Source organism: Fusarium redolens, assembly GCF_020744475.1.
Source record: "Fusarium redolens strain MPI-CAGE-AT-0023 chromosome Unknown BKA55scaffold_5, whole genome shotgun sequence".
Classification (NCBI taxonomy): domain Eukaryota; kingdom Fungi; phylum Ascomycota; class Sordariomycetes; order Hypocreales; family Nectriaceae; genus Fusarium; species Fusarium redolens.
The window spans coordinates 2,124,240-2,146,964 of record NW_025763668.1 but is presented as its reverse complement, the minus strand read 5'-3'; the positions used below and the strand labels follow the sequence as shown (position 1 = coordinate 2,146,964).

The following is a 22,725-nucleotide window of genomic DNA, read 5'->3' as shown; positions in this document are numbered from 1 at the left end:
GTTTGTGTCACAGTCTCTCTAGCTTTTGTGCGGAATTGATAGTTTCTAAATTTCCATGTTCGGCTGCTTGTTGGCCGGCATTATTTTCAGGGTGTCGTAATACTCTAGATTAGGGGCCAAAATAAACTGGTCAAAGAGTCCACTGAGCTCGTCAATAATTGTCCCAAGTTATCATGAATATTTCTAGATATTTCTGTCACTTAGGATGAGGGCTTTGCCATGCCCAAGACTACTTAGTCTGACGGGCGAGCCGAGTACTTCTAGACTGGGCGAAACTCATGTCTTGTCATAACCAAGAAGCTGGTGGCCTCTGCAGCTGATATCAGATAAGAGACAGGATGTTATATCAGTGTATGTAGCCTCTGCAGAATACAAGAGCTGACCACGTACTTTTGTCCCTCACCCACGTTCGTAACTTTCGTGCTGTTGCGTTGGAATCACGGCTCAACATGGCCAGATTGATTCTTCCTCCAGCGATCCCACTCGTATTGTTTCCCTGCACAACACTCCTTTCAACGTCAACGTTCCTTGCTGCCTCAGACGACCACTGGCTCTGTCATGAGTAAGTCTGATAGCACCCCAACTTCATTTCCAGATTCGAGCACAGGCTCAAATTCAACTTCTAGATCTGTCGCCAGCGACGCCGATACACCCTCCGCATTTTCTCTGGAGTTGAGCGCAACTTCGGGCGTGGCCTATGGCTCTATGGTCGCGAGCGAGGCCTCGGTCTCTGGCGATCTCAACTCATTTTCTGAGTTCAGCGCAACCCTAATCTCCTCTGAGACGAGTGAGACTCTAACATTGTTCAAAATTAAAGCTACGAGGCGTTACACTCCTTTACAACCGAGTTTCCTTCTCCTGCTTTCACTTCTTCACAACGAAAAGCATCAGAGAGCGTGGTTTCAACATCGACTGGCTCGCCTGTAGCACCGACAATTACCGCTGATGAAAGCGGCGACTACATAGTCATCGAGGCCGCTCAGAAAACCGGCCACCCAACTGCAATTGTCGTTGTTGACATCTACACCGAAAACCGAAAACGTCGTTATCCAGGCTACACCCACTGTCACTATCGTCGGTGAGGTTTCCAAGAAGCGCGATGTATCCTCCCCACTCCAGGTCGTCATCAACAACGGCGGAAACGCCAATCCTGCACTCCCTTTCTCGACGACGAGCGCGCGGCCAGGATCACGCGGAAGAACATCAAATTCTCATATCCCAGGCTCGAGGCTCGGGCGGAGCCGTCCTCCTCCAGGGCAGCAAGAATGCATTCTACAACTGTCAATCCTACGCTGCCGGCATCGCTACCATCACCGGCTCATATGCCCCCGCCATTATCGCCAACAGCGAGGCCCTGACAAGGTCATCTACAACTACCCCTTGCTGCACCTGTACGAAACCACTGTCGCAACCACAAACAGTAATGGCCTCCTTTTTTACAACAAGGACGCTCTCGCTGGAAGCACTCCTCATAACTCAACCATCGTCTTCGATACCTGCGACATCAGTCAGAAGAGTGGACCAAGCAATACCCGTGTATCCCTCAACGCGGGCAGCGGCAATGACTCGGTGTCTGTTTTCAATGAATTTAGCCTCGGAGGCTTCCTCGCTGCTAGCGGTGTCTACGTCGACACCAAGACGCAGCCCAACCTGAGCAAATATATCGAGTTCGGCACTACTGGAGATGAAGCTACTCCAACCAAGTGTCGGACCGCTCCAAGTATGTGACTCTTGTCACGGACCCTAAGGACCTTGCTCCTTATGAGATCTCCGCCTTCTTCAAGAGCGCATACCCAAGCGTTGCGGTCTCCTCCCTCGATTGGATTGATCAAGGTGTACTCAGTACCATTCAGGCCAACAACGCCAAGGACTTCAAGCAGGATGTTGAGACCACAACCTCAGCCGCTGCTACGACTTCAGAATCTTCTCCGGAGACCTCTGAGTCAGCGACGACTACATCCGATTCGAAGAAGACCACCTCTGAATCATTGACAAAAGCCGCTGCGCGAGTGACGACAACCTCTGACGCCTCATCTGATACCTCATCTGCAGCTAGCACTACAGAGGAATAGACTTCCGCCGCACCTACAACATCCTCGTGCTCACTGCCTTCAGCTGTCCCCAGCACGGTTCTCGCTGTCGGTCCCAAGAGCAACCCTTGCGCCTAGTACGACACTTTTGCGTCTGCAGTAGCAGCCCCTCCCGCTGATGACACCACTCAGTACATTTATATCCTTATCGGAACATACCAGGGACAGGTCTCAGTCATCCGTACTGGTGCTACTGTCTTCCGTGGTGAAGCCATTGATGGCTCTTCGCCCAAGAACAACAAAGTCACCATCACTGCCAGAAACGCTGGCCTTTCAAGCAGTGGGTGTCGATTTGTATTCAACCTTTGCGCTGTTGTATTTGAGTCCAGCTCTGTGCCTGAAGGTAGCACCTATATTGGCCGAGATCCAATGCTGCGTTTGTGATCTCGTTCCTTGATGGTCATATTTCCGGCGCCGGGTGGAAGATTGCTTCTCCCGCTAAACTTGCTGGTACCTTCACTGAGGGTAACGACACTGGTCCTGGCTGGGGCTCCTCTGCTCGTAATTCTCCTGCGACTGTTGTCAGTGATAATTCTTTGTTCAGCGCTGCCAGTATCTTGGGCAGTGATGCTTGGATTGAAAAGGCTGCCATTTCTTCTTTCCCAGGATGGCCTTATTCTGTATGCGGCAGAGATACTGCCGGCACCACGATCACTTCATCTGCGACTACAGCCTCTAGCACTACAAGTGCTACCGATGTCGGCGCCATGAGGACCCCTGGTTCACCTCCTACCGGTAATGAGTACAAGACAGTGGACTCTGCCCTTGTGGCCATTCTCGACGATGGACAACACTGAAACGGTGGTCATGGACAGTGGGGGTACGTACCGTTGGTGCGTATCTCAAGTGAGGAAGGAGCCAGACACCAGTCAACCTCAGCAAGCGGACGCAAAGAAGAGAAAATCCTGCAGTTTCATTTACGCTGCAGAAACGCTGGTCGATCGAACTTTCTGGTTTTACGTTTTTAATTCCATTATTTCACATACAAATCGCTCCCGCTGCCATGGCCCCTGAAACTGGATCTGAGTGGCCGGATATTGAACCACCCGTTGAGACAGAGCCGAACTTTGAGTTACCGGTCTCTGAAGAGCTGCCTTCGGGCGATGAAACTCCCTGTAAGTCTATTTAACATTATTTGAGCCTATTAAATCCTATTAAATCCTATTAAAGTCATGTACTAATAGCTATATAGGGGAAGAGCTTCTAGCTCTAGAGATTAGTCGAGGACCAATTCTGGCTGAGGCCGCTCGCCAGGCTTACATTGGTGCTGCTTATGAGCACCTTACAAACTCGGAGATCGATTGGTCACTGGATGGAGCGGTATGCCGTGTGGTTGGGTGTCGCCGGTATGGGTACGACTTCCGTAATGAGTCTAAACTCAAGAAGCATCTCAAAACCAAGTATCATCTTGTAAGTAGGTAGCCCTAGGGTTATATATATTTACTTATAGTTATATAGGACTTAGACGCTTCTCTTGCCCCCCTTGATGAAGTCCCGGCGCCTGATAGCAGCTCTGATAGTAAGAATTAATTAATTGCGCAATTTAATATAGCTTTACTAACTATTTACTACTAGATATTGAAGAACTACCAAGCCTTGTGGCCACTGAAGCGTCTCCTCAGTTGGTGAATGAACCACTGAGTTCTGAGCCTAGAGGTCTAGGCGTCCTTCCTCCTCCCGGCTCCCCTCTCCCAATGTTTGCATAGGATGCAGAGATACCAGACTCTGAGGATGAGCGCCAGGAGTTGCGTCGTCAAGAACGACAGAAAAAGGACGAAGACCGTCGTCGTAAAGAGGAGGAACTCTTTATGAGTGAACCACCATCGAAAGGAACTCGGAGTCACAAGCGTCGTTGATAATGCCATGTTTGGGGCTACAGCAAGGCCTTCTTCCACCAGTGCTACATTACTTCCAACACCGCCAATGCCTACATCACTGCCAATAACCGCAAGAGTTCGTCTTGGGCCAGTGGTTTCGTCTTCGACAAGTGCAAGGTCACCTACACTGACAGCTACGGATCCAACTTCGGCACAACGTCGCTCGGTCGACCTTGGTCTCAGTATGCCCTTGTTGTGTACATGAACTCTTTCCTTGACAAGCATATCTCTCCCCAGGGCTGGGCTCAATGGTCTTCCAGTAACCCTCAGACATCGGTAAGTTAACTGGAGACGACCTTCTAAGTTTACCCTATGGCCTGCTAATAATTGTCAGAACGTGCTTTTTGGCGAATTCAACAACACTGGCCCCGGAAACTGGACCTCCTCTCGAGCCAGCTTTGCGACAAAGCTCACTGAGTCACAGGCTGCTGCATACTCTCTTGGATCGTTCATTGGCAGTACTAGCTGGCTTGACATGAAGGCTTACAACTTTGTTCCCAGCTACGCAATTGATGGCTCTGGCGCAGCTACCGACCCAGAGACCGATGACACACGGCCAGTACATCCTTCTGACGGTACCGCTCCTCCCAAAAACGCTGTAATTGTGTCCGTTGGAGGAGAGAAGTCAGGATCTTACTCCACTCTCACCGACGCTCTCAATAGTCTCCCCAAGGGCTCAACACCCCAGACCATCTTCATCTACGCCGGAACATATGAGGAGCAGGTCCCTGCGATCAACCGACCAGGACCTGTCACCATCATTGGATACACCGAGAGCGATCCTGGAAAGACCTATACCAGCAACCAAGTCATCATCACCCAAGCCAAGGGTCTCTCAGTTGCCGGTACCATTCCCGCTGGTCGTAGCAACGCGGATACAGCTACCATCGCCACAGCCAGCACAAAGATTGCCTTCTACAACGTCAAGTTCGTCAACTCGGACAACTTGGATGGCGCTACGCCCAGCTATGTTACTCTCGCTGCCAGTGTCTACGGAAATGACATCGGATTTTACGGCTGCTCCTTCATCGGTCGGCAGGATACTCTTCTTACTGGCGCGACAAACGGTTACCAGTACTATGAGAGCTCGTATATTGAGGACGCAATCGACTTTAGTATGTTGTTTTTCTTTCACTCTGTTTCTGTTCATGCTAACAATAGTGCTTTTAGTCTGGGGATACAGCAAGGCTTACTTCAAGGGTTGCACTCTGGCTGCTAAGCGCGCCAAATCAGCCATCACGGCACAGAGCCGTAGTAGCGCGAGTGCAATCGGAGGTTACATCTTTGACCAGTGTCTTTTCACTGAAGCTTCTTCAGCTACTGTGGATCTCCAGGGACAGGTCTATCTTGTCCGCCTTTACAACGCATATGCTCTTGTGGTAGTCAAGAACAGTTACTTGGACAGCATTATTCAACCCGCTGGTTGGAAGATCTGGTCTACAACCGATCCTCGCACTGATCATATCACTTTTGCTGAGTACGCCAACGAGGGTCCCGGAAGCTGGGAGAAGAATACGGCAGCACGAGAGGGTTTTTGGCTTTGCTACGCTTCTGACATCGGATACCTACTCTCTAGAGTCTGTGATGGACAGCACTGACTGGATTGACAAGACCTACTGGGACTCAATCACAACACCACAGCCTAGCACCGTCACCCCAACCCCTGTTCCTACTGCTCCCTACAGTGGAAAGACTCCTGCTGCCGGTGCCTATATCGTCTCCAAGAACCCCATTGACGGAGTCACGACTTATGATACCATCCAGGCTGCTATCGATGCTCTACCTCTTTCCACCAAGGTCACTCCCACTGTCTTCATATATCCCGGCACATACAAGGAACAGATCGTCCTCAGCCGACCTGGAACCACGTTCTTCATCGGTTACTCTGAGTCGCCTAAAGATAACACCAAGAACCAGGTCACTATCACATATGATAAGGGCATTGACACTCAGGCTGAAGCGTTTCGGCTACCTTTTACGCCACTGGCAACTACTTCCAGGCTGTCAACATCAACTTTGCAAACACCTTTGGCACTACCGCCAAGTAAGTCTCGATTACTCATATGAACTGTAAATGCGCTAACAAATACATAGCTTCGCTAGTCTTGGTTTCGCAGTTAAGAGTAGCAAGTTTGCCTCGCTCTATGGCTGCCAGGTATCTAGTAATTAGGATGCTCTGCTTATTAACATTGATCTTTTCACCTACAATTCAGTTATTACTAGCTTAATCAGTTCCGAATTTATTAAGCCTTAGAATAAGATCAAGGTCGCTCTAATGAATAATAGCACTAATCCCTATATTAAATCTCTTAGAGGTAAGATTTAAGATAAAGAAATATTTAATAAAGGTTTTCTTATATAAAAATAAGCTAAGCCCTTATTATAAGTTTATAAAAAGCTATAAAGCTATAATAATAAATATAATTTATAAGATATATTTAATAATAAGTCTATATATATATATATATATATACTTAAAATATACATATTATAATAGTTCTTAAATAAGAAAGCTAGGTAGGTTTAATAGTATTATATTAATTAAAGCTTAAAAAAGGGAATTTCTCCTCTAAAAGGGAATTTCCTTTAATATAAAATTATAACTAATTTAATTATAATTAATATATATAATAAGTATATAATATAAATAAGTATATAATATAAAAATCTTAAGCTTCTTAAAATAAATTATAATAAAAATATATTAAATTATTTAATTAATAAATTAATTAAAATTAACTATTATATTTATTTTTATAGGCCTTAATACCTTTTTAATAGGTTTTTATATTATACTTAATTTTATTATAAGTCTTATAATATTAAACCTTTAATTATATTAAATTTCCTTAATTATTATTTATTAATAATTTAGCTAATACTTATATATTTATATTTATTTAATTAATTAAATCTTAATTTTATTATATAATTATATTTTTTATATTTTATAAATATATCTTTTTTACTTTATATTACTAGTTAAATATATTATTTACTTATTAAAGCTTTTTAAGTTTTAGCCTTTAATAAGGTAATTTTATATATATTTCTTTATTACCTTAATTAGAAATTAAAAAGAATTAAAATTTAATTTTAAAAAGCAATTATAATATCTTTTAATTTATTTTTAAAAGTATTTAAATTATAATCTAGCTTTAAGGATTATTTATAAGATTCTTAAAGTCTAAAATTAAGCTTATTAAGCTATTTTCTTAATAACTATTAAAGTTTATTAAATTACTAAATACTAATTAGTAAGGTATTTTAATTAAAGGAGCTGCTTTTCTTAAAATAAAAGAGTTATATAATATTTTATCCCTCTTTTAGAGATTAGCTAGGCTATATTAAAAAGGCCTTGGCTAAATAATTTAATTAATTAAGAAATAGTTTACTAATTAAGAGTCTTAAAACTAGATTTTTAAGAAAATAATTATAATTATAAGAAATAAATTACTAATTAATAAAATAATTTATTATTATATATAAACCCTACTTCTTATTTTATTAAATATCTTAATAATTAGGCTAATTAATAATTAATTAAGTAATAATAATAATTTAATTATAAATTACCCCCTTTTTTTAAAATTACCTTTTTATTAAACTTTTTTTTTAAGCTTTAATTAATATAATATTATTAAACTTATTTAGCTTTTTTATTTTAAATTATTATAATAATTCTAAAGCTTTTACTTTAAGCTATTTAAAAATAATAATTATAATAAAGAATTAAGCTAATATTAAGCCTAACTTATTAACTATTATTATAAGATTAATTAAACTAACTTTTAAAATTAAATTTATTAAAATTACTTTTCTTTAAGAAAAAAATATAATTAACTTAAAAAGTATACCTTAAGTAATACTTAAATCCTTAATAAATTAACTATAAGAAATTCCTATTTTTAAAAGCTACTTACTTAATACCTAATTAAAAAGATAAAAGTATCCTTTTTAAGATTATAACCTTTTTAAAGTAATACCTACCTTATTAATACTAAAATAATAATTTTTAGCTTTAAAAGCTATATTTAAATTAAATTTAATTTAAGCTTAAAATAAATAACTTATAAAATAAATAACTATACTTAAATAATAAAAATAACTTAAATATAAATTAAATAAACTTATTATTAAAATATCTTATTTATAATTTAATATTATATATATATATATATATATATATATTTTTAAGTTTATAAATTAGCCTTAAAAGGTATATTTAAGTATTTTTAAAATTTAATATAATTTAAATATTTATTACCCCTATAGCTAATAAAGCTTTATTAAGTTAAATTATTATAATTAGCTATCTTAATTATAACTTAAACCTAGCTATATATATACTAGCTAAAAAGCCCTACTTATTAACTAGCCCTAACCTTCTTCCTATAACCCACCTAAAAGGCTAAGACAATACCATGCTTTAATTATCCATTACGCAGTAAGTCATCTAACCCAACCCGACTTTCCCTCTTCTAGCCGCAACTGCTAACAGCATTACAGCTGCCCTATTATAATACCTGCTATCTAAAGAAGCCTATAAGGACTTAGGCTTAATAAGCCTTATTTAATTAAAGGCTATAATATAATCCTTAAAATTAAAAAAGCTTTTAAATAAAATAAAAATAAAAATAATATATTATATATAATAATTATAAATATTAAAAAAGCCTAATTTAATAAAAATAATATTAATTAATATAGTTAATAAGCGAGCGTTGTAGATAAGCAAGCATTGCACTTTCTTTAGCCTTTTTAACTTATAGCTTAAAAGCTTAAGCTGCAGTTTAAAAAGGCTGGCTTTTACTTGCTAAATTCCTCCCTAAATGACTTAAGAACTACCTAATAAGTCCTAGCATTATAACTGCCCTTACTGTATATATTATAGCACCGATTATCTAGTCGCTCTAACCTTCCTTAACTACTACTTCTTAATAATTTAGCTACTACTTAAGTATTAATATCTATTTAATTAATTACTTATAATATTTCCTATATAGTTATAGTCCCTCCTTTTAATAATTTAATCCTTTTTACCTTATAGTGCCGACTTAGTACCTTATTTATATCTTAAAGATTATAAAGCTTAGCCCTTAATAAGGTAACCTTATATATAACTGCCTTTATTGCCTTAATAGCTAACTTTAAAGCTTTAATAATAGACTTTAAGGAGCTATTATAATGCCTTCTAATTTATCTTTTAAGATATTTAGATTAAGATTAGGCCTTAATTACTATCTTTAAGGTCTTTAAAGCCTATAGTATTAATAGTTAAGTAGCCTCTTTAGGAGGCGTTAGGGTTTGTAGCTATATATTAAGCTTTAAGATTACAGTTTCTAGGTTAAGAGGAGTAATCCTAGCTCCTTTAAAACCCCCCTAGATATTGCTTTTTATAAAGGTAGCTTTAAATATAATATAAAAAGTAAAAAAAAACTTAGTTTTAGAAATATAAGTTATAAAGTATCTAATTAAATACTTTATTTCTTAACTATAAGCCTATTTTAATAGCCTAAAGTACTTAACATTAAGTGGCTAAAGTAAATAAGATATATAAGCAGGTATATAAAGTATAATAATCTTATTCTCCTTATAATATCTCTTAAAATTAGCCAAGTAGTAGCTTTTATAACTATTAAGGATTAAGAGATAATATTAAGTATTTAATTATTTAGTTATAGACTAATTAAAGTACTTTAGCTACTTAAGACCTAGCTTATTATTTATCTACCTATTTTAGCTTATTGCAATAACCTAATTGCCTAAGAGGTTATATTCTCAGTACTAATTAGTAAGGTAATATTAGCCTGCACTAATAATAAATAGCGCCATTAATTAACCTTCTGCATTAATCGCCTAGATTATAGTAATCTATTTCCGGTTTCTAGGCTATATTAATTTTAGTCTTCCTTACCTTTCTAAACCTATAATAGCTATTCCGGCCATAATAAGGCCTATTTGTTACGACCCTAGCGGTTACGTCACGTGTACCCCACAAAAATTCATGCAAGGCATCAGCCCCGCAACGGCTACGGACCAATCAGAGCTAGATCACCTTACAGACAGGAGCACGACGCTCCAGGAACTACCGTGATCCAGGATCACCGTGATCCAACTGCCTCAGTGATCCTCACAGATCACTTCTAGTATATAGACCACGTTCATTAGCACTTTCATAGAACTTAGCTCACCAGCTATCAATAAGACTTCTTTACCTGAATACGCCTAACCCGCTCTATTCACTATTAAGAGACGTGACACTTCACAACTGCTCAGTATAACGCCCTACAACTCTGCAAACATTAAACCTAGTACGGACTAGTTTACCTGTTTAGAACCTATTCCGTTATACTATTATAAAGCCAGTTTTATTAAAGTTCTAGATATTATTTAATTAAATATTATACTTTATAATTATATTCTATATAAGCCTAAACTAGTTATAAATAATAATTAGATCTTTATATTTAGCTCTCTAATAGTTATATCTCTAAAATAAATATATTTTTAGCTTTAGTTATTACTTTATAAAGTTATAAGCCTAGTACTTACTAATAGGTAATATATTATAATCTATAAATAAAGAATTAGCTATTTCTTTTATAAAATGCAATTATAAGGGAAATCCTTATAAATCTAGGTTAAGAATAAATTAGATTATTATTTACTCCTCTAAATTAGATAGTTTCTATAAGTTTAAAATAGAATTATATTATAATTAAATGCCTTACTGCCAGCAATATAGGCAGTATTTATTAATCTTATATATTTTAGTAGTATATAGGGTACTTAATTTTAGGTTATTTTAAAGGGCCTAAAGGGCAAGGAGGGTTCTAGCTTTATCTAAATATTAGGATATCTTTAGTAGTTAAGAACTAATTAATTAAATAAAAAGTTAGATATAAGAGAAGAAAGTATAACACTTACTTATCTGCAACGCTCGCTTATTAACTATATTATATTAAAATAATAATTTTTAATTATAAGATCTTTTTATTTATATAATTTATTTATAAAAACCTTTTAATTAATAAAGATTTCTTTAAATATAAAAAATAAAAGCTTAAGTGTTATGACCCTAGCGGTTACGTTACGTAAACCCTATTATTTTTTCCCTAATTACAGAAAAAGGACTTGCTCTATTAAATTAGACCGACCTTCCAAACAGTTCGGTCCACTAATAAGATAAGGACCGAAGACTCTTATTTAACGGTCTATCCAGACCGATGCATAAATATCACCGGTCCATAAGGGACCGATCCCGTTCTACCATCAGTCCCCATAACGACCCTAAGTATATAGATCACATTTATTAGCACTTTTATAGATTCTAGCTCACCAGCTATTAATATAACTTCTTTATATTAATTAAGCCTGATATGCATTGAATCTACTATTAAGAAACGTGACACTTCGACAACGCTCAGTTTACGCCCTATGCAATCTGCTAATAATAAACCCAGCACGGCTTAGTTTAACACAGTTGGACCTAACCGTCACATTAAGGATTTAAAAAAGAAGCTATATAAAAAGATATAGTTAAGTAAGAGAGAGAGGGGGTTCCTTAAGGCCCTTAACCTAGGTAGCTTATATAATAAGTAGCTTAAGGATATCCGGTAGCAGGCCAAGGAGGTACTAGAGAAGACCAAGAACTTATAATAAATAGACTAGGCTAGTTATAGTCTTAGACTATAAAAGCGCGACTAGGATAGAAGCAGGGTAATTGCGGGGTTTAGAGGAAAAATATATTAAGTTTTATATAAGTTTAGTTGCCTAAAGTTAAAGATATTTAGTATTAGCAGCAAAAAGAGGATTAAATAAGTTATAAGATAGATTATATAACTAAATAAGTAAATTAGCTATAATATTAATGTATTATTAATATAAATAGGGGAATTTAATATTATATAAAAGATTTCTTAAAAAAACTATTAAAAATATTATAGCTTTTCTTTTAATAAAAGTATTAAGATTAAGGCTAGAGATATTATAAAGCTTATTTTCCTTATTATTATATAAAAAAGAAATAAGTAAATTAATAATTTAAAAAGAGCTTATAAAAAAGCTTTAAAGAGATATAAAAAAGATATTTTTTTTTTTTAAGTTTTTAAGTTAGCCTTAAAAGGTATATCCAAGCATCTCTAAAGTCTAATATAGTTTATAAGAAAGATATATTATATATTTTATTTACTTTAAATAATATATTATAAAAAAGATAAAATAAATAAAAATAATATTATTAAAAATAAATACTTACTTATATTAAGGAGATTAAGAATAATTAAATAGCCTTTAATAAATAGACCTTATCCTTAATTAAAGACTTAGAGAATTATAAACTATATTAAGTTAAACTCTTAAAATATATTAGGTAATACCTAAGATAATCCTTATAAGAGTTTTATAATTATTTAAACTCTATAAAGAAATATCTCTTATAAGATATTATCTTAATATAAAAGGCTAATTAATATTAAGCTAAATTAACTTAAAAATTAAAAAATATTATAGCCTTAAATAAAATTAAAATTCCCTTAATAAAAGAAAGATATATTATAATAGCTATTTATATATAAAATATACTTAATAAATAAAGGAAATAACTTAATACTTTAATTAAAAATAATAATTAGAAATATATTTAGTCTTAATATTAGGCTCTATAGCTTATAATATAGACCTAAAGTAGCTATTACTTAGGCTTAAAACCCTATAATAAGGGCTAAAAAATAAAATAGGATTTTAATTAAAAAGATAATATTTATAAAAGGTATAAGAAACTTAAGTATTAGGCTAAAAACTGCTTAAAGATAGGTAAAATTAACAATATTAAAAGGTTAAAAAACTAAATTAAGCTAAGATTTTAAGTTTATATTAGCTTATAAAATAATTACTTAAAATAACTTATAAAATGGTTATGAATTTAACTAATATTAATATTTAAAAATCTAAGTATTTAATATAATAGCTAAAGACCTAATTAATATATACTTTATTAATTAAGGTTATTATTTATAACTATAACTTTATTTAAAAATAAGTATTACTTAATATTATTATAAAGATAGATATTATTAATAAAGATATTACTTAGATATATAAATTAAGATAGCTAGGTAATATAAATATATTTTTAAAAAATAAAAGGTAAAATTAATATTAATTAATTCTTAAGAATAAAAGTAAAAGGTAATTTAAAGCTTTATAAGTATTTTTAAAGAAAATAATAAAGATTTTATTATTTTATTAATAATAATAATAAGAGATTTTTAAATTATATTTAATTATAAGCTAGAATATTAGGTTTTTAAGGGTTATTATAAAGGGCTAAAGCTTTTAATTATATAGTAATTTATAAAAAGAATTAAATTATTAAGTTAGATTTTTAATATTATTTTTATTAAGAAACCTTATTTACTTTTAAATAAAAAAGCCTAGAAACTAAATTAAATTAATAAAATAACTAAAAACCTTTATATTTATAGTAATATATTTAGCTTTATTAAGGCTATTATAATCCTTAATCTTAAACTTATTAATTATATTATTAAATGATAAAAAGGAAAAGAGCCCTCTTATAGCTTTATTTACCTTTTATTATAATTAAAGCTTAAAGAGCTTTAAGATTATATTTTAGAGAATTTAAAATTAAGTAAAATTAGATTATTTAGAAGCTTAATAAAGGCCTTAATCCTTTTTATATTAAAGAAAGATAGAGGATTATAACTTTATATAAATTATAAAAAACTAAATAATATTATAATTAAGAATTATTACCTTTTACCTTTAATTATTAAGATTATAAACTAAATTTAAGGTATTAAGTTCTTTTTAAAGATTAATATTAAGGATATTTATTATTATATTAAAATTAAGGAAAGTAATAAATAAAAGATAATATTTTATATTTAATATAATTACTTTCAGTATATAGTTATATTATTTAAATTAATAAATACTTTTATTACCTTTTAATATTATATTTATTAAATACTTAGAGAATTAATTAATATTATTTATATAATATATTTAAATAATATCTTAGTCTTTTTAAAAACTAAAAAAATATATATAAAATACTTAAAATAAGTATTAAAATATATAAAAAAGGCTAAACTTTATATAAAGGGATTTAAGTATATATTTTACTAAAATAAAATCAAGTTTCTAATATTTATTTTAATTATTAAAGGTATAAAAATAAATTTAAAAATAAAAGGAATTAATTACTTATTAAGAAATATAAGTTTTTTTAAGGTTTTATAACTTTTATAAAAAGTTTATTTATAAATATTTTAAAGTTATTATATTATTAATAATAATACTAAAAGAAAGCTAAAATAATAAAAAGCCTAGCTTAATAAAGCTAAATAATATATAAAATTAAGTATTTAAAACCTTAATTATTAAATTTAATAAGGTATTTATATTAAAATACTTTAACTTATTAAGATAAATTTAAGTTAAAATTAATATATTAAAATATATTATAATAAGTATATTATCTTAATTAAATAATAAAAGGAGATTTTACCTAATAGTATTTTAATTATAAAAGTTTAATAAGGCTAAATTAAATTATAATATATTAAATTAAAAAATAATAATTATAATAAAATTATTTAAATATTAATAATATTACCTTAAAGAGGTAATAAAGTAAATTAAACTCTTAAGTAATTATTATAACTTATAATTATTTATAAAAAATATAAAATTAAATAATAAGTAAGTTAAATAATATTTTTACTTAATACCTTATAATTTTATAATTAAATATTATAAAAGATTAATAAACTTAATTAATCCCCTATTTATATTAATAGTATATTAATATTATAATTAATTTACTTATTTAGTTATATAGCCTATCTTATAACTTATTTAATCCTCTTTTTACTACTAATGCCAAATTTATAACTTTAAGTCTTTAACTTTAGGTAACTAAACTTATATAAAACTTAATATATTTCTTTTATAAAACCCTGCAATTACCCCGCTTTTATTTATATTATAATATAATATCCCCCTATCTTCGCGCTCTTATAATCTAAGACTATAACTAGCCTAGTCTTTATAAGTTCTTAGTCTTCTCTAGTACCTCCTTAGCCTGCTACTAGATATCCTTAAGTTACTTATTATATAAGCTGCCTAGGTTAAGGGCCTTAAGGAACTCCCTCTCTCTCTTATTTAGCTATATCCCTTTATATAGCTTCCTTTTTAAATCCTTAAGCTTTTACTTTTTATATTTAAGAAAGTCTTTATTAATTAAAGGGTTCTTATAAATAGATTATATAAGTAAGAGGATTTTATAACTTGTTACAACCCCAGCAGTTCTATTACGTATACCCTATATTTTCCACCAATCACTCTAGCCTCTGCTAAAGACGATTAGCGCCAAGACTCTACGATTAGAGCTAATCTACCATAATCAGTACTGATCTACCCGGATTACTACTGATCCCTCGATAACCTTACTAATTACCTAAAAGATACCTCTAGTATATAAACCACATTTATTAGCACTTTTATAGAACTTAGCTTACTAGCTATTAATAAGACTTCTTTACCTTAATAAGCCTAACCTATACTATTAACTATTAAAAGATATAATACTTTGCTATTACTTAATATAAACGCCTTATAACTCTATAAATATAAAACCTAATATGGACTAGTTTACCTATTTGGAAACCCTAACTATTATATAACTAAAGATTATTATCTTAATATAGTTAATATTATCCTTATTAAACTAGGCCTCTTTAATATCTATAGCTATTATATATAATATATTACTTTTACCTTTATTTTACCTAAAAGCTTTTTTAATTTTAGGAATTATATTATAGCCTTTAATTAGATAAGGCTTATTAGGCCTAGGTGCTTATAGGCTTCTTTAGATAGCAGGTATTATAATAAGGTAGTTATAATGCTATTAGTAGTTATAGCCAGAAGAGGGAAAGTTAGGTTAGATAACTTATTATATAATAGATAATTAAAGCATGGTATCCTTTAAAGTAGGTTAAAGGAAGAAGGTTAAGGCTAGCTAATAAGCAGGGCTTTTTAGCTAGTATATATATAGCTAGGTTTAGGTTATAATTAAGGCAGCTAATTATAATAATTTAACTTAATAAAGCTTTATTAGCTATAAAGGTAATAAATATTTAAACTATATTAAACTTTAAAAATACTTAAATATATCTTTTAAGGCTAACTTATAAATTTAAAAAAAAATAAAAAAAAATAAAAATTAAATTTTTATATTTAGCCTTTTAATAATTATATTTTTTTTAAAAATATATTTTAAAAATATATTTTAAACTTTAATTATTATTTAATAAAATTAATAACTTAATACTTATTAATTAATAATATATTATAATTAATAAGTAATTAATTTACTATTTCTTTAATATTATAATATTAAAAAGAAAATCCTTATAAATTTAAGTTAAAAATATATTAAATTATAACTTATTTTTTTAAATTATTTAATTTTTATAAGTTTAAAATATAATTATTATAAGCTTATTTACCTTATAATTAGTAATAAAAGGATTAAAAGTATATATTATAAATCTTTATAGCTTATTATAAACTTAATTTTAAATTTATATAATAGGCCTAAAGTATAAGAATAATATAAGCCTTAGCAGTAGATTATAATATATTATTTAATTAAAAATTAATTAATTAGATAGTTAAGATATAAGGTAAGGGATTTTTATCCTACTTGCTTGTCTGTCCTGCTTGCTTATCGTGTACGTTATAACCTTTATATTACTATAAAAGTTCTTAAATAATAATATTAAAAAAATATTAAATACCCAAGGTAAAGCAGTATTAAATATAAATCTATGTCCAACTTGTACTCCAGCAGGATCTTCACACTCTCTTCATTGTTAGTGGCCACGGCTAGGATCAGAGGCGTTCCACCTTTTGGAGTCTTCGCCTCAATATCAGCACCCCGTTCCAACAAAAGCCGGAGTAATTCATTGTAGCCGCAAGATGCTGCACAATGAAGCGGCGTATAGCCCGCGTCCGTAAAGCCCCCGTCTGGACACCTGGTTTCAAGATCTGGCTTGTGTTCAAGAAGCAACTCAACCACCTTTGGCTGGTTGAAATACGCGGCCAGGTAGAATGGCGTGCCGTCGGGACTGGGTGCGTTTATATCGGCTCCAGCATCGACAAGAACCTTCATACAGTCCAGCAGATCGTACGAAAAGTGGGTTGCGTTCCACTTGTTGTTGGCGCCGCTAACAGCATTCATATCCGCCCCAGCATCAATGAACGTCCTGGCTATTGTCGGTTGATTTCCCAGGACGGCGGACATCAAAGGCGTGATGTCTTTAGGAGCAGCGTAGTTGACGCTGGCTCCTTTCTCCAGGAGGGCTGTAACTATGTCTTTATAGCCTGCTCTGGCAGCCGCCACGAGCGGCGTGCCATGATATGGGGAATCGTCTAGCCGCACATCGACTTTGTGACCCTCTTTAAGCAGCATGTTCACAATCTCAATATTATTCGCTCTTGCAGCGTGGATAAGAGCAGAATCGTCATCAAACTCTTTACACGTGCCGTGGTCAAGCAGCATACGGCAAATCTCAACGTGGCCTGATCGTGCCGCTATGCCCAATGCATGGAATGAGCGAGCCTCTCTCAACTTTGAATTAATATCCAAGCCAGCATCAAGCACTGACTTGAGACACTGTGGATAGGGAGCTCCTGAGATGGGAATCAGGGCAGGTCGAAGTTCCCTTACATTAGCAGTGAGGACTTCTGTGTTCGCTCCAGCTTTGACGAGGGCTTGAAACACTGCATGATGTCCTCTGCCTCCCGCATACCATAGAGCGGTCCTGCCCTTCTTGTCCTGGGCGTCAACGAGTGTTGTTTTGGCTAGCCTGTCTATGATCTTCGCTCGGCCATACTTAGCAGCCACAACAATCGATGGCGTGTCTACCCAGTTGGAGTTGATAACAGCGGGGTCAGCTCCGTGCTCTATGAGGGTGTCGAAAGCTGCAGTGTCGTCTCTGATGATAGCACAGTGAAGAGGGGGAGAACAATCTGGATCTGTCGAGTTCGCGTCCGCTCCAGCTTGTAAAATAGTCTTTAAGTGCTCAGATGAACCGAGATAGGCAAGCCGAGATGTCAGTATACTAGGCCACTTAGTTATATGCAACTTCTTCGTTACATATGCTAGTAAGATGTCCAATGTTTGACATTCGGCCGACCGTGCCGCTGCAGTGATGGCATCGAGACAAACATTTTCGTTTGCGCTCAATTCCTGCAATAGAAAATCGACAGCATCGTTTTGTCCGCACCTCGATGCTTCAACAAGTGCCTGGTAGATATCGCGTTCGTCTGGTTCTTGAGACTCCATGCAGGCTTCCAATAGGTCTTTGTCGCCTATAGAGGCCAGAATTGGCAAATTTGACAGGTAGAGTCGGTCCGACCTGATGTGAGGATTTGAAAGATACCATCTGGCTGCGGCCCAACGCTGGAGTGCCGTCTCATCGTTGAAGAGGCTTTCGACACTAGCAGATTTTAGCTTTGGAGGTACTGATGAATACCCTCGTCGATAGTGGAATGGCCAGAATTCTAGAGCATAGGATGTAATGTCTGAAGCGTTTTCGAATATTTGTTGATCAACAGGACATGTTCGGCAAGCAGCTAGGATCTTGTCTTGGGTAGAGGACAAGGTAAGATAGTTAGCACAAGCCTCAGTGATCTCTCGGTGGCCTTCTTCCAAAGAATTCCAAGCGTACCAAGGACGCTCTTTTTCAGAGGCGGCATTGCTAATCGCCAAAAGGTCTCGAGCAGCTGGATGGCTAAAATGGACTTGACCATTCTCTAGGAATATTAAAGGGCCCAAGCAACTTTTAATATCCCACATGAGGTCCTCATATGTCTCCTTCTCAGGCACGGAATCCATCGAGGCTTCGAGACTCAGTGCACTTCCCAGTTCATCAGTGGTCAATGGTCGAAAAGACAGCAACATCCACATCAAGACCTTTCGAGCCCACGGCCGTGACCTCTCAGGCACAGCATCCAAACACTTTTCGAATATCTTGGCCGGCGAGAGAGGGGAGAGTGATTTGAGCTCCCGCTCTAGGGCTGATTTGGTCGATGGACAAGGTGCCACCACGAGCCATTCGAAAAGAAGGCGGCGTAGCAAGTCATAATCACCGCAGGAATTTAACAATTGTCGTATATCTTGCTCAACATGGCGATATTGAGGCCGCACATAGCCCAACTCCGTCATGAATTCGAGCGCAGAGCTCTCGATAATATCAGCTGTCGGCGGGTGCTCTCTCAAGTCAATCGAAGGAAACTCCGATAGAGCCTCGCGAATCTGATTGTCATCAACGGTTGTTACAAGGATTTTGAAATGCTGCTCAGAATTCTTGACCATGTCCGACACCATCGAAAAGAACCAACTGCTGGTGTCATCACATTGATCGAGCCCATCAATGATCCAGTGAATATGGCCGGTGGTTGATACATCTCTCATGAGCTTTTCCAGAAAGAAGAGAGCATCTTTATCAGTCCAGCAATCAGAGAAATCGGGTGGTTCTATATCCGGCATCACATCATTTGGCGATTCTCTTATCTGACTGAGAATCTGGAGCAAAAAGGAGTTGGCCATGGCCCCGATAGAATTCCGGCGGATGTCATACTTGTCGAACTTGAAGTAGAGAATGGCTCGGAAAACTGTGCTCTTTCCAGCTTCCACCACGCTTTGATATACATGCTGAGCCGCCTCAGAGATGCCAAGGGTGCCGTGGATATGCAAAAGAGCAAGGCCCCAAGACTTGCGCCATTGTAGCACTGTATCGTGCTCATCCAGCCAGTCGAATTTATGGCCGGTGTTGGAGCTGAGGGGGTAGATCGGAGCTGCCTGTGACATAATGGCTTCCGTAGCATCCGATAGTCTATCGTCTTGCCAGGGAACTATATGAGATATCAACGGACTTGTTCTGACAGAGGTTTCACTACGTTCTCACTTACATGTTGAAACCCTCTTAGTTTGATAGCCTCCATAGAGAGTGTGCCAGATTTCCCCTCCAGGTTCTTGATTCAACTCCTTATGAGGCTTGTCAATGAGCGAAACCTTCTCCATGGGAACTCCAAGTGTTGTCGTATAATTGTCAAAGATCTGCAAGTCAATCAGTATCATCATGACAGCATAAAATCTACTTCTCAGCTCACCCTTTCTCCGGGGTCTTTCTTTGATGAGATGATGTTGATAACGTTGGCGCGCATTAAGACTCTGGTATTCAAGAAAGAACCGTTTATGTCAATGATTGATCTTGCAAGACATTTCATGTTCAGGCTAGTCGCCGCTGAGTCTGCTGGTTTCAACACGTCGAGCTTGGTGGCAAGAACCTCGATATCTTGGTGTGTACCCCGGTTTCTGTGCGGACAGCCGAAGAACATCTACAAGAGGTTAATTACGGCTCATCGAAGCTTCGATCTTCATGCTCCATACCAGAAGTTTTGTTGAATAGTTAATATCAGCATGTTCACTGTCGTATCGACTAGCTAGTATCAAAGCCTGATATCCATGTTAGCATCAATACTATGAAATGGATTACATCCCAACCAACCTTTTTGGCGATAATTCCTCCTATATCGTGTACAAAGAACGCTATTGGTAACGGCTAAAGTTTTCTGGTTGGTTATCGTTCGAAAATCGAATTCTCGAGGATACTAACAGGATGTTGGTCACTCCTCAACTCATGAAGCTTTTGAAGAAGCTTAGAGGCCTCAGAGGAAATAGCCTCCTCGGAATATGTAGCTTCTATGATATTTGTGGGCTCATGGGTATACTGAATAATGCGGACTTCCCAGTGCATCTGGGCTGCCAAGCCCTGAATCCAGGTGTTGGTCTTGTTTGAGCTCCATTGCTTGCCTCCCTGGCCTCCGAGGCCATGGATTGCTACAATGCTAAAGCAAGCTTTGTTAGTAATATGGCCTGTGAAGGAAACTAAGCTTATCTTACTCGAATTTCTTTGCGCTTGCCTCATATTCTTTGGTCATGTCAATCGAGAGACCCAAGTCAGCAGCCGAAGAATCGTTGTCCATGGTATTGCTTGATGTCCCGGCGGCATCGAGCGACTTTTCGGGTTTCTCCATGTCGACACAAGCGTGCGCCTATGATGTTAGTTAGAACTGTAGGTCAGTGTATAGAAGTTGATAGGTCTCTAGTCATCGTGAGGAGCAATAGTGTCAAAAGCTGACTCATTCTCACTACTTGATGGACTGATCAGCCGTGGATCTCGCGTGAGACTATTGCCGCTGACCCCTCGCAACAAATTTTGTGATGCTTACAACCTGCATGAGCTGAAAGACAACTGGTGATGGCTCTCGAAAACTGACCTATGGACAAGCAGAAAGAAATATGGAGGCTGGGCGACCCTTGTCAATGTGGAGGCTGGAGTTACTAGATGGGGTTATCGTTCCGATGTATCAACAAATCATAGGATCTTCCACCACGGATTTTCGAACAGGATAAGCTATTGCCAAGCGAATAAGCATAAGCCCGCTTTTGAGGATTGAATGGGTCAAAGCTCCGCCAAGGATCTTCGCAAAAAGTTGCCAGTGCGTGATTGAGTTTGTACCTCTGATGTACACTTTATCCAAGGTAGAGTGGTAACGCTATAGTTGCCTCAAGAGCTCTGACTACCTATTTTCCTTGTCTTGACAGAGTTCTCGATAATGTTGGCCGAGGTGATATCGCAGATAGCATTGAGATCAAGTTCCCCAAGCTTCATCTCCATGTCCTTATACCTATCACTTGTGGGACCCAGCGTAGGGTCAAGTAGCACCGGATCATCCCGCTTTGTCGTACCGACAAGCCATTCCATCGACGTTCTCCAGTCTGCTTTGGCGTTGACAGTCACCACGCACTGGAACCGCCCCTCGTCTCTCCTCTTTAGAAGGATCGCGGTTCTCATAGAGACAGGCACGCCAGTCTTTGTCTCAGGGTTTTCCAACAGTGTCCAAGACGCGCAGTTTGGCTTGCCATAGTTTCTCCCGCGCAAATCGATGGATCCTGTGACGGATGCTGCGTAGCTCATTTCTCTTGCGACCTCACGTTCATACTTCAGACCGCTTCCCAATTCAACTCCAGCTGCGCCTGCGCCGAGGGTCAGGTCACCTCCGGTAGTTGTCGTCTCGGTCTGTGTCGTTTGAGCGAATTTCATGTTGCCGTTGGGCGCGATGGCGTAGACGTGAGGGTCGGCTACACCATGCCCACTGGCAGAGAACCTCAGCTCAATATCGACATGTGCGATGCGCCGCGCTCGTTTTCTTGGGTCAAATCGAAATTCGAGAACAATTAAAGTACACAAAGCATCGCCCTCGGGATCGAATAGTCCGTGGACGACGTCGACACTGGAGCAGCGAATGTCCACGGCGCCCTTGCGTTCGATGATATTCTCGCGCTGATACGGATCTAGTGGATCATTTTGCGTGCGAAATTCATTCCCCTCTTCGCCTTTGGGTGCAAGTGAGATGCCAAAGGAGATTTCTTCCTCGGCATCCACATCGTAGTCAGGGTCTGTACTCATTTCGTGAGCGTTGATGGCAATAGGTAGGTTGCGAGTAAATAGTAGAGGTTTGTGATCAAGAAATGGAGGGGATTTTGCGACAGCCTGATCTGATACATAGGAGGTACATGCACTTGGAGTTGGGGTTCTTCGCACCCCTGTTCACATATGGATATCCTTGAGCCTGGTCAGCGGCTAATAAAT

General features: G+C 36.0%; 3 protein-coding genes across 3 annotated transcripts; 2 read left to right on the top strand and 1 right to left on the bottom strand.

The window, feature by feature from the left end:
- Positions 1-449: 449 nt before the first annotated feature.
- On the top strand, positions 450-2,887 carry BKA55DRAFT_687927 (uncharacterized protein; the record flags this gene model as incomplete). The annotated part of the gene is made up of 9 exons (XM_046199141.1): positions 450-562; positions 627-755; positions 818-1,078; positions 1,120-1,362; positions 1,422-1,667; positions 1,691-2,009; positions 2,057-2,167; positions 2,223-2,384; positions 2,438-2,887. 9 exons carry the CDS (start codon positions 450-452, stop codon positions 2,885-2,887), a joined length of 2,034 nt encoding a protein of 677 aa, XP_046052338.1.
- A 206-nt stretch (positions 2,888-3,093) lies between these two features.
- BKA55DRAFT_537320 (pectin lyase fold/virulence factor) lies at positions 3,094-6,488 on the top strand (the record flags this gene model as incomplete). Its single annotated transcript, XM_046189900.1, has 10 exons — positions 3,094-3,205; positions 3,283-3,500; positions 3,549-3,609; positions 3,666-3,715; positions 3,989-4,243; positions 4,302-5,082; positions 5,138-5,544; positions 5,579-6,011; positions 6,254-6,282; positions 6,465-6,488. 10 exons carry the CDS (start codon positions 3,094-3,096, stop codon positions 6,486-6,488), a joined length of 2,370 nt encoding a protein of 789 aa, XP_046052337.1.
- Positions 6,489-16,781: 10,293 nt separating this feature from the next.
- Positions 16,782-22,542, bottom strand: BKA55DRAFT_687925 (ankyrin repeat-containing domain protein; the record flags this gene model as incomplete). The annotated part of the gene is made up of 8 exons (XM_046199140.1): positions 16,782-19,921; positions 19,979-20,126; positions 20,180-20,407; positions 20,460-20,525; positions 20,578-20,631; positions 20,686-20,917; positions 20,973-21,124; positions 21,676-22,542. 8 exons carry the CDS (start codon positions 22,540-22,542, stop codon positions 16,782-16,784), a joined length of 4,887 nt encoding a protein of 1,628 aa, XP_046052336.1.
- Positions 22,543-22,725: the final 183 nt, after the last annotated feature.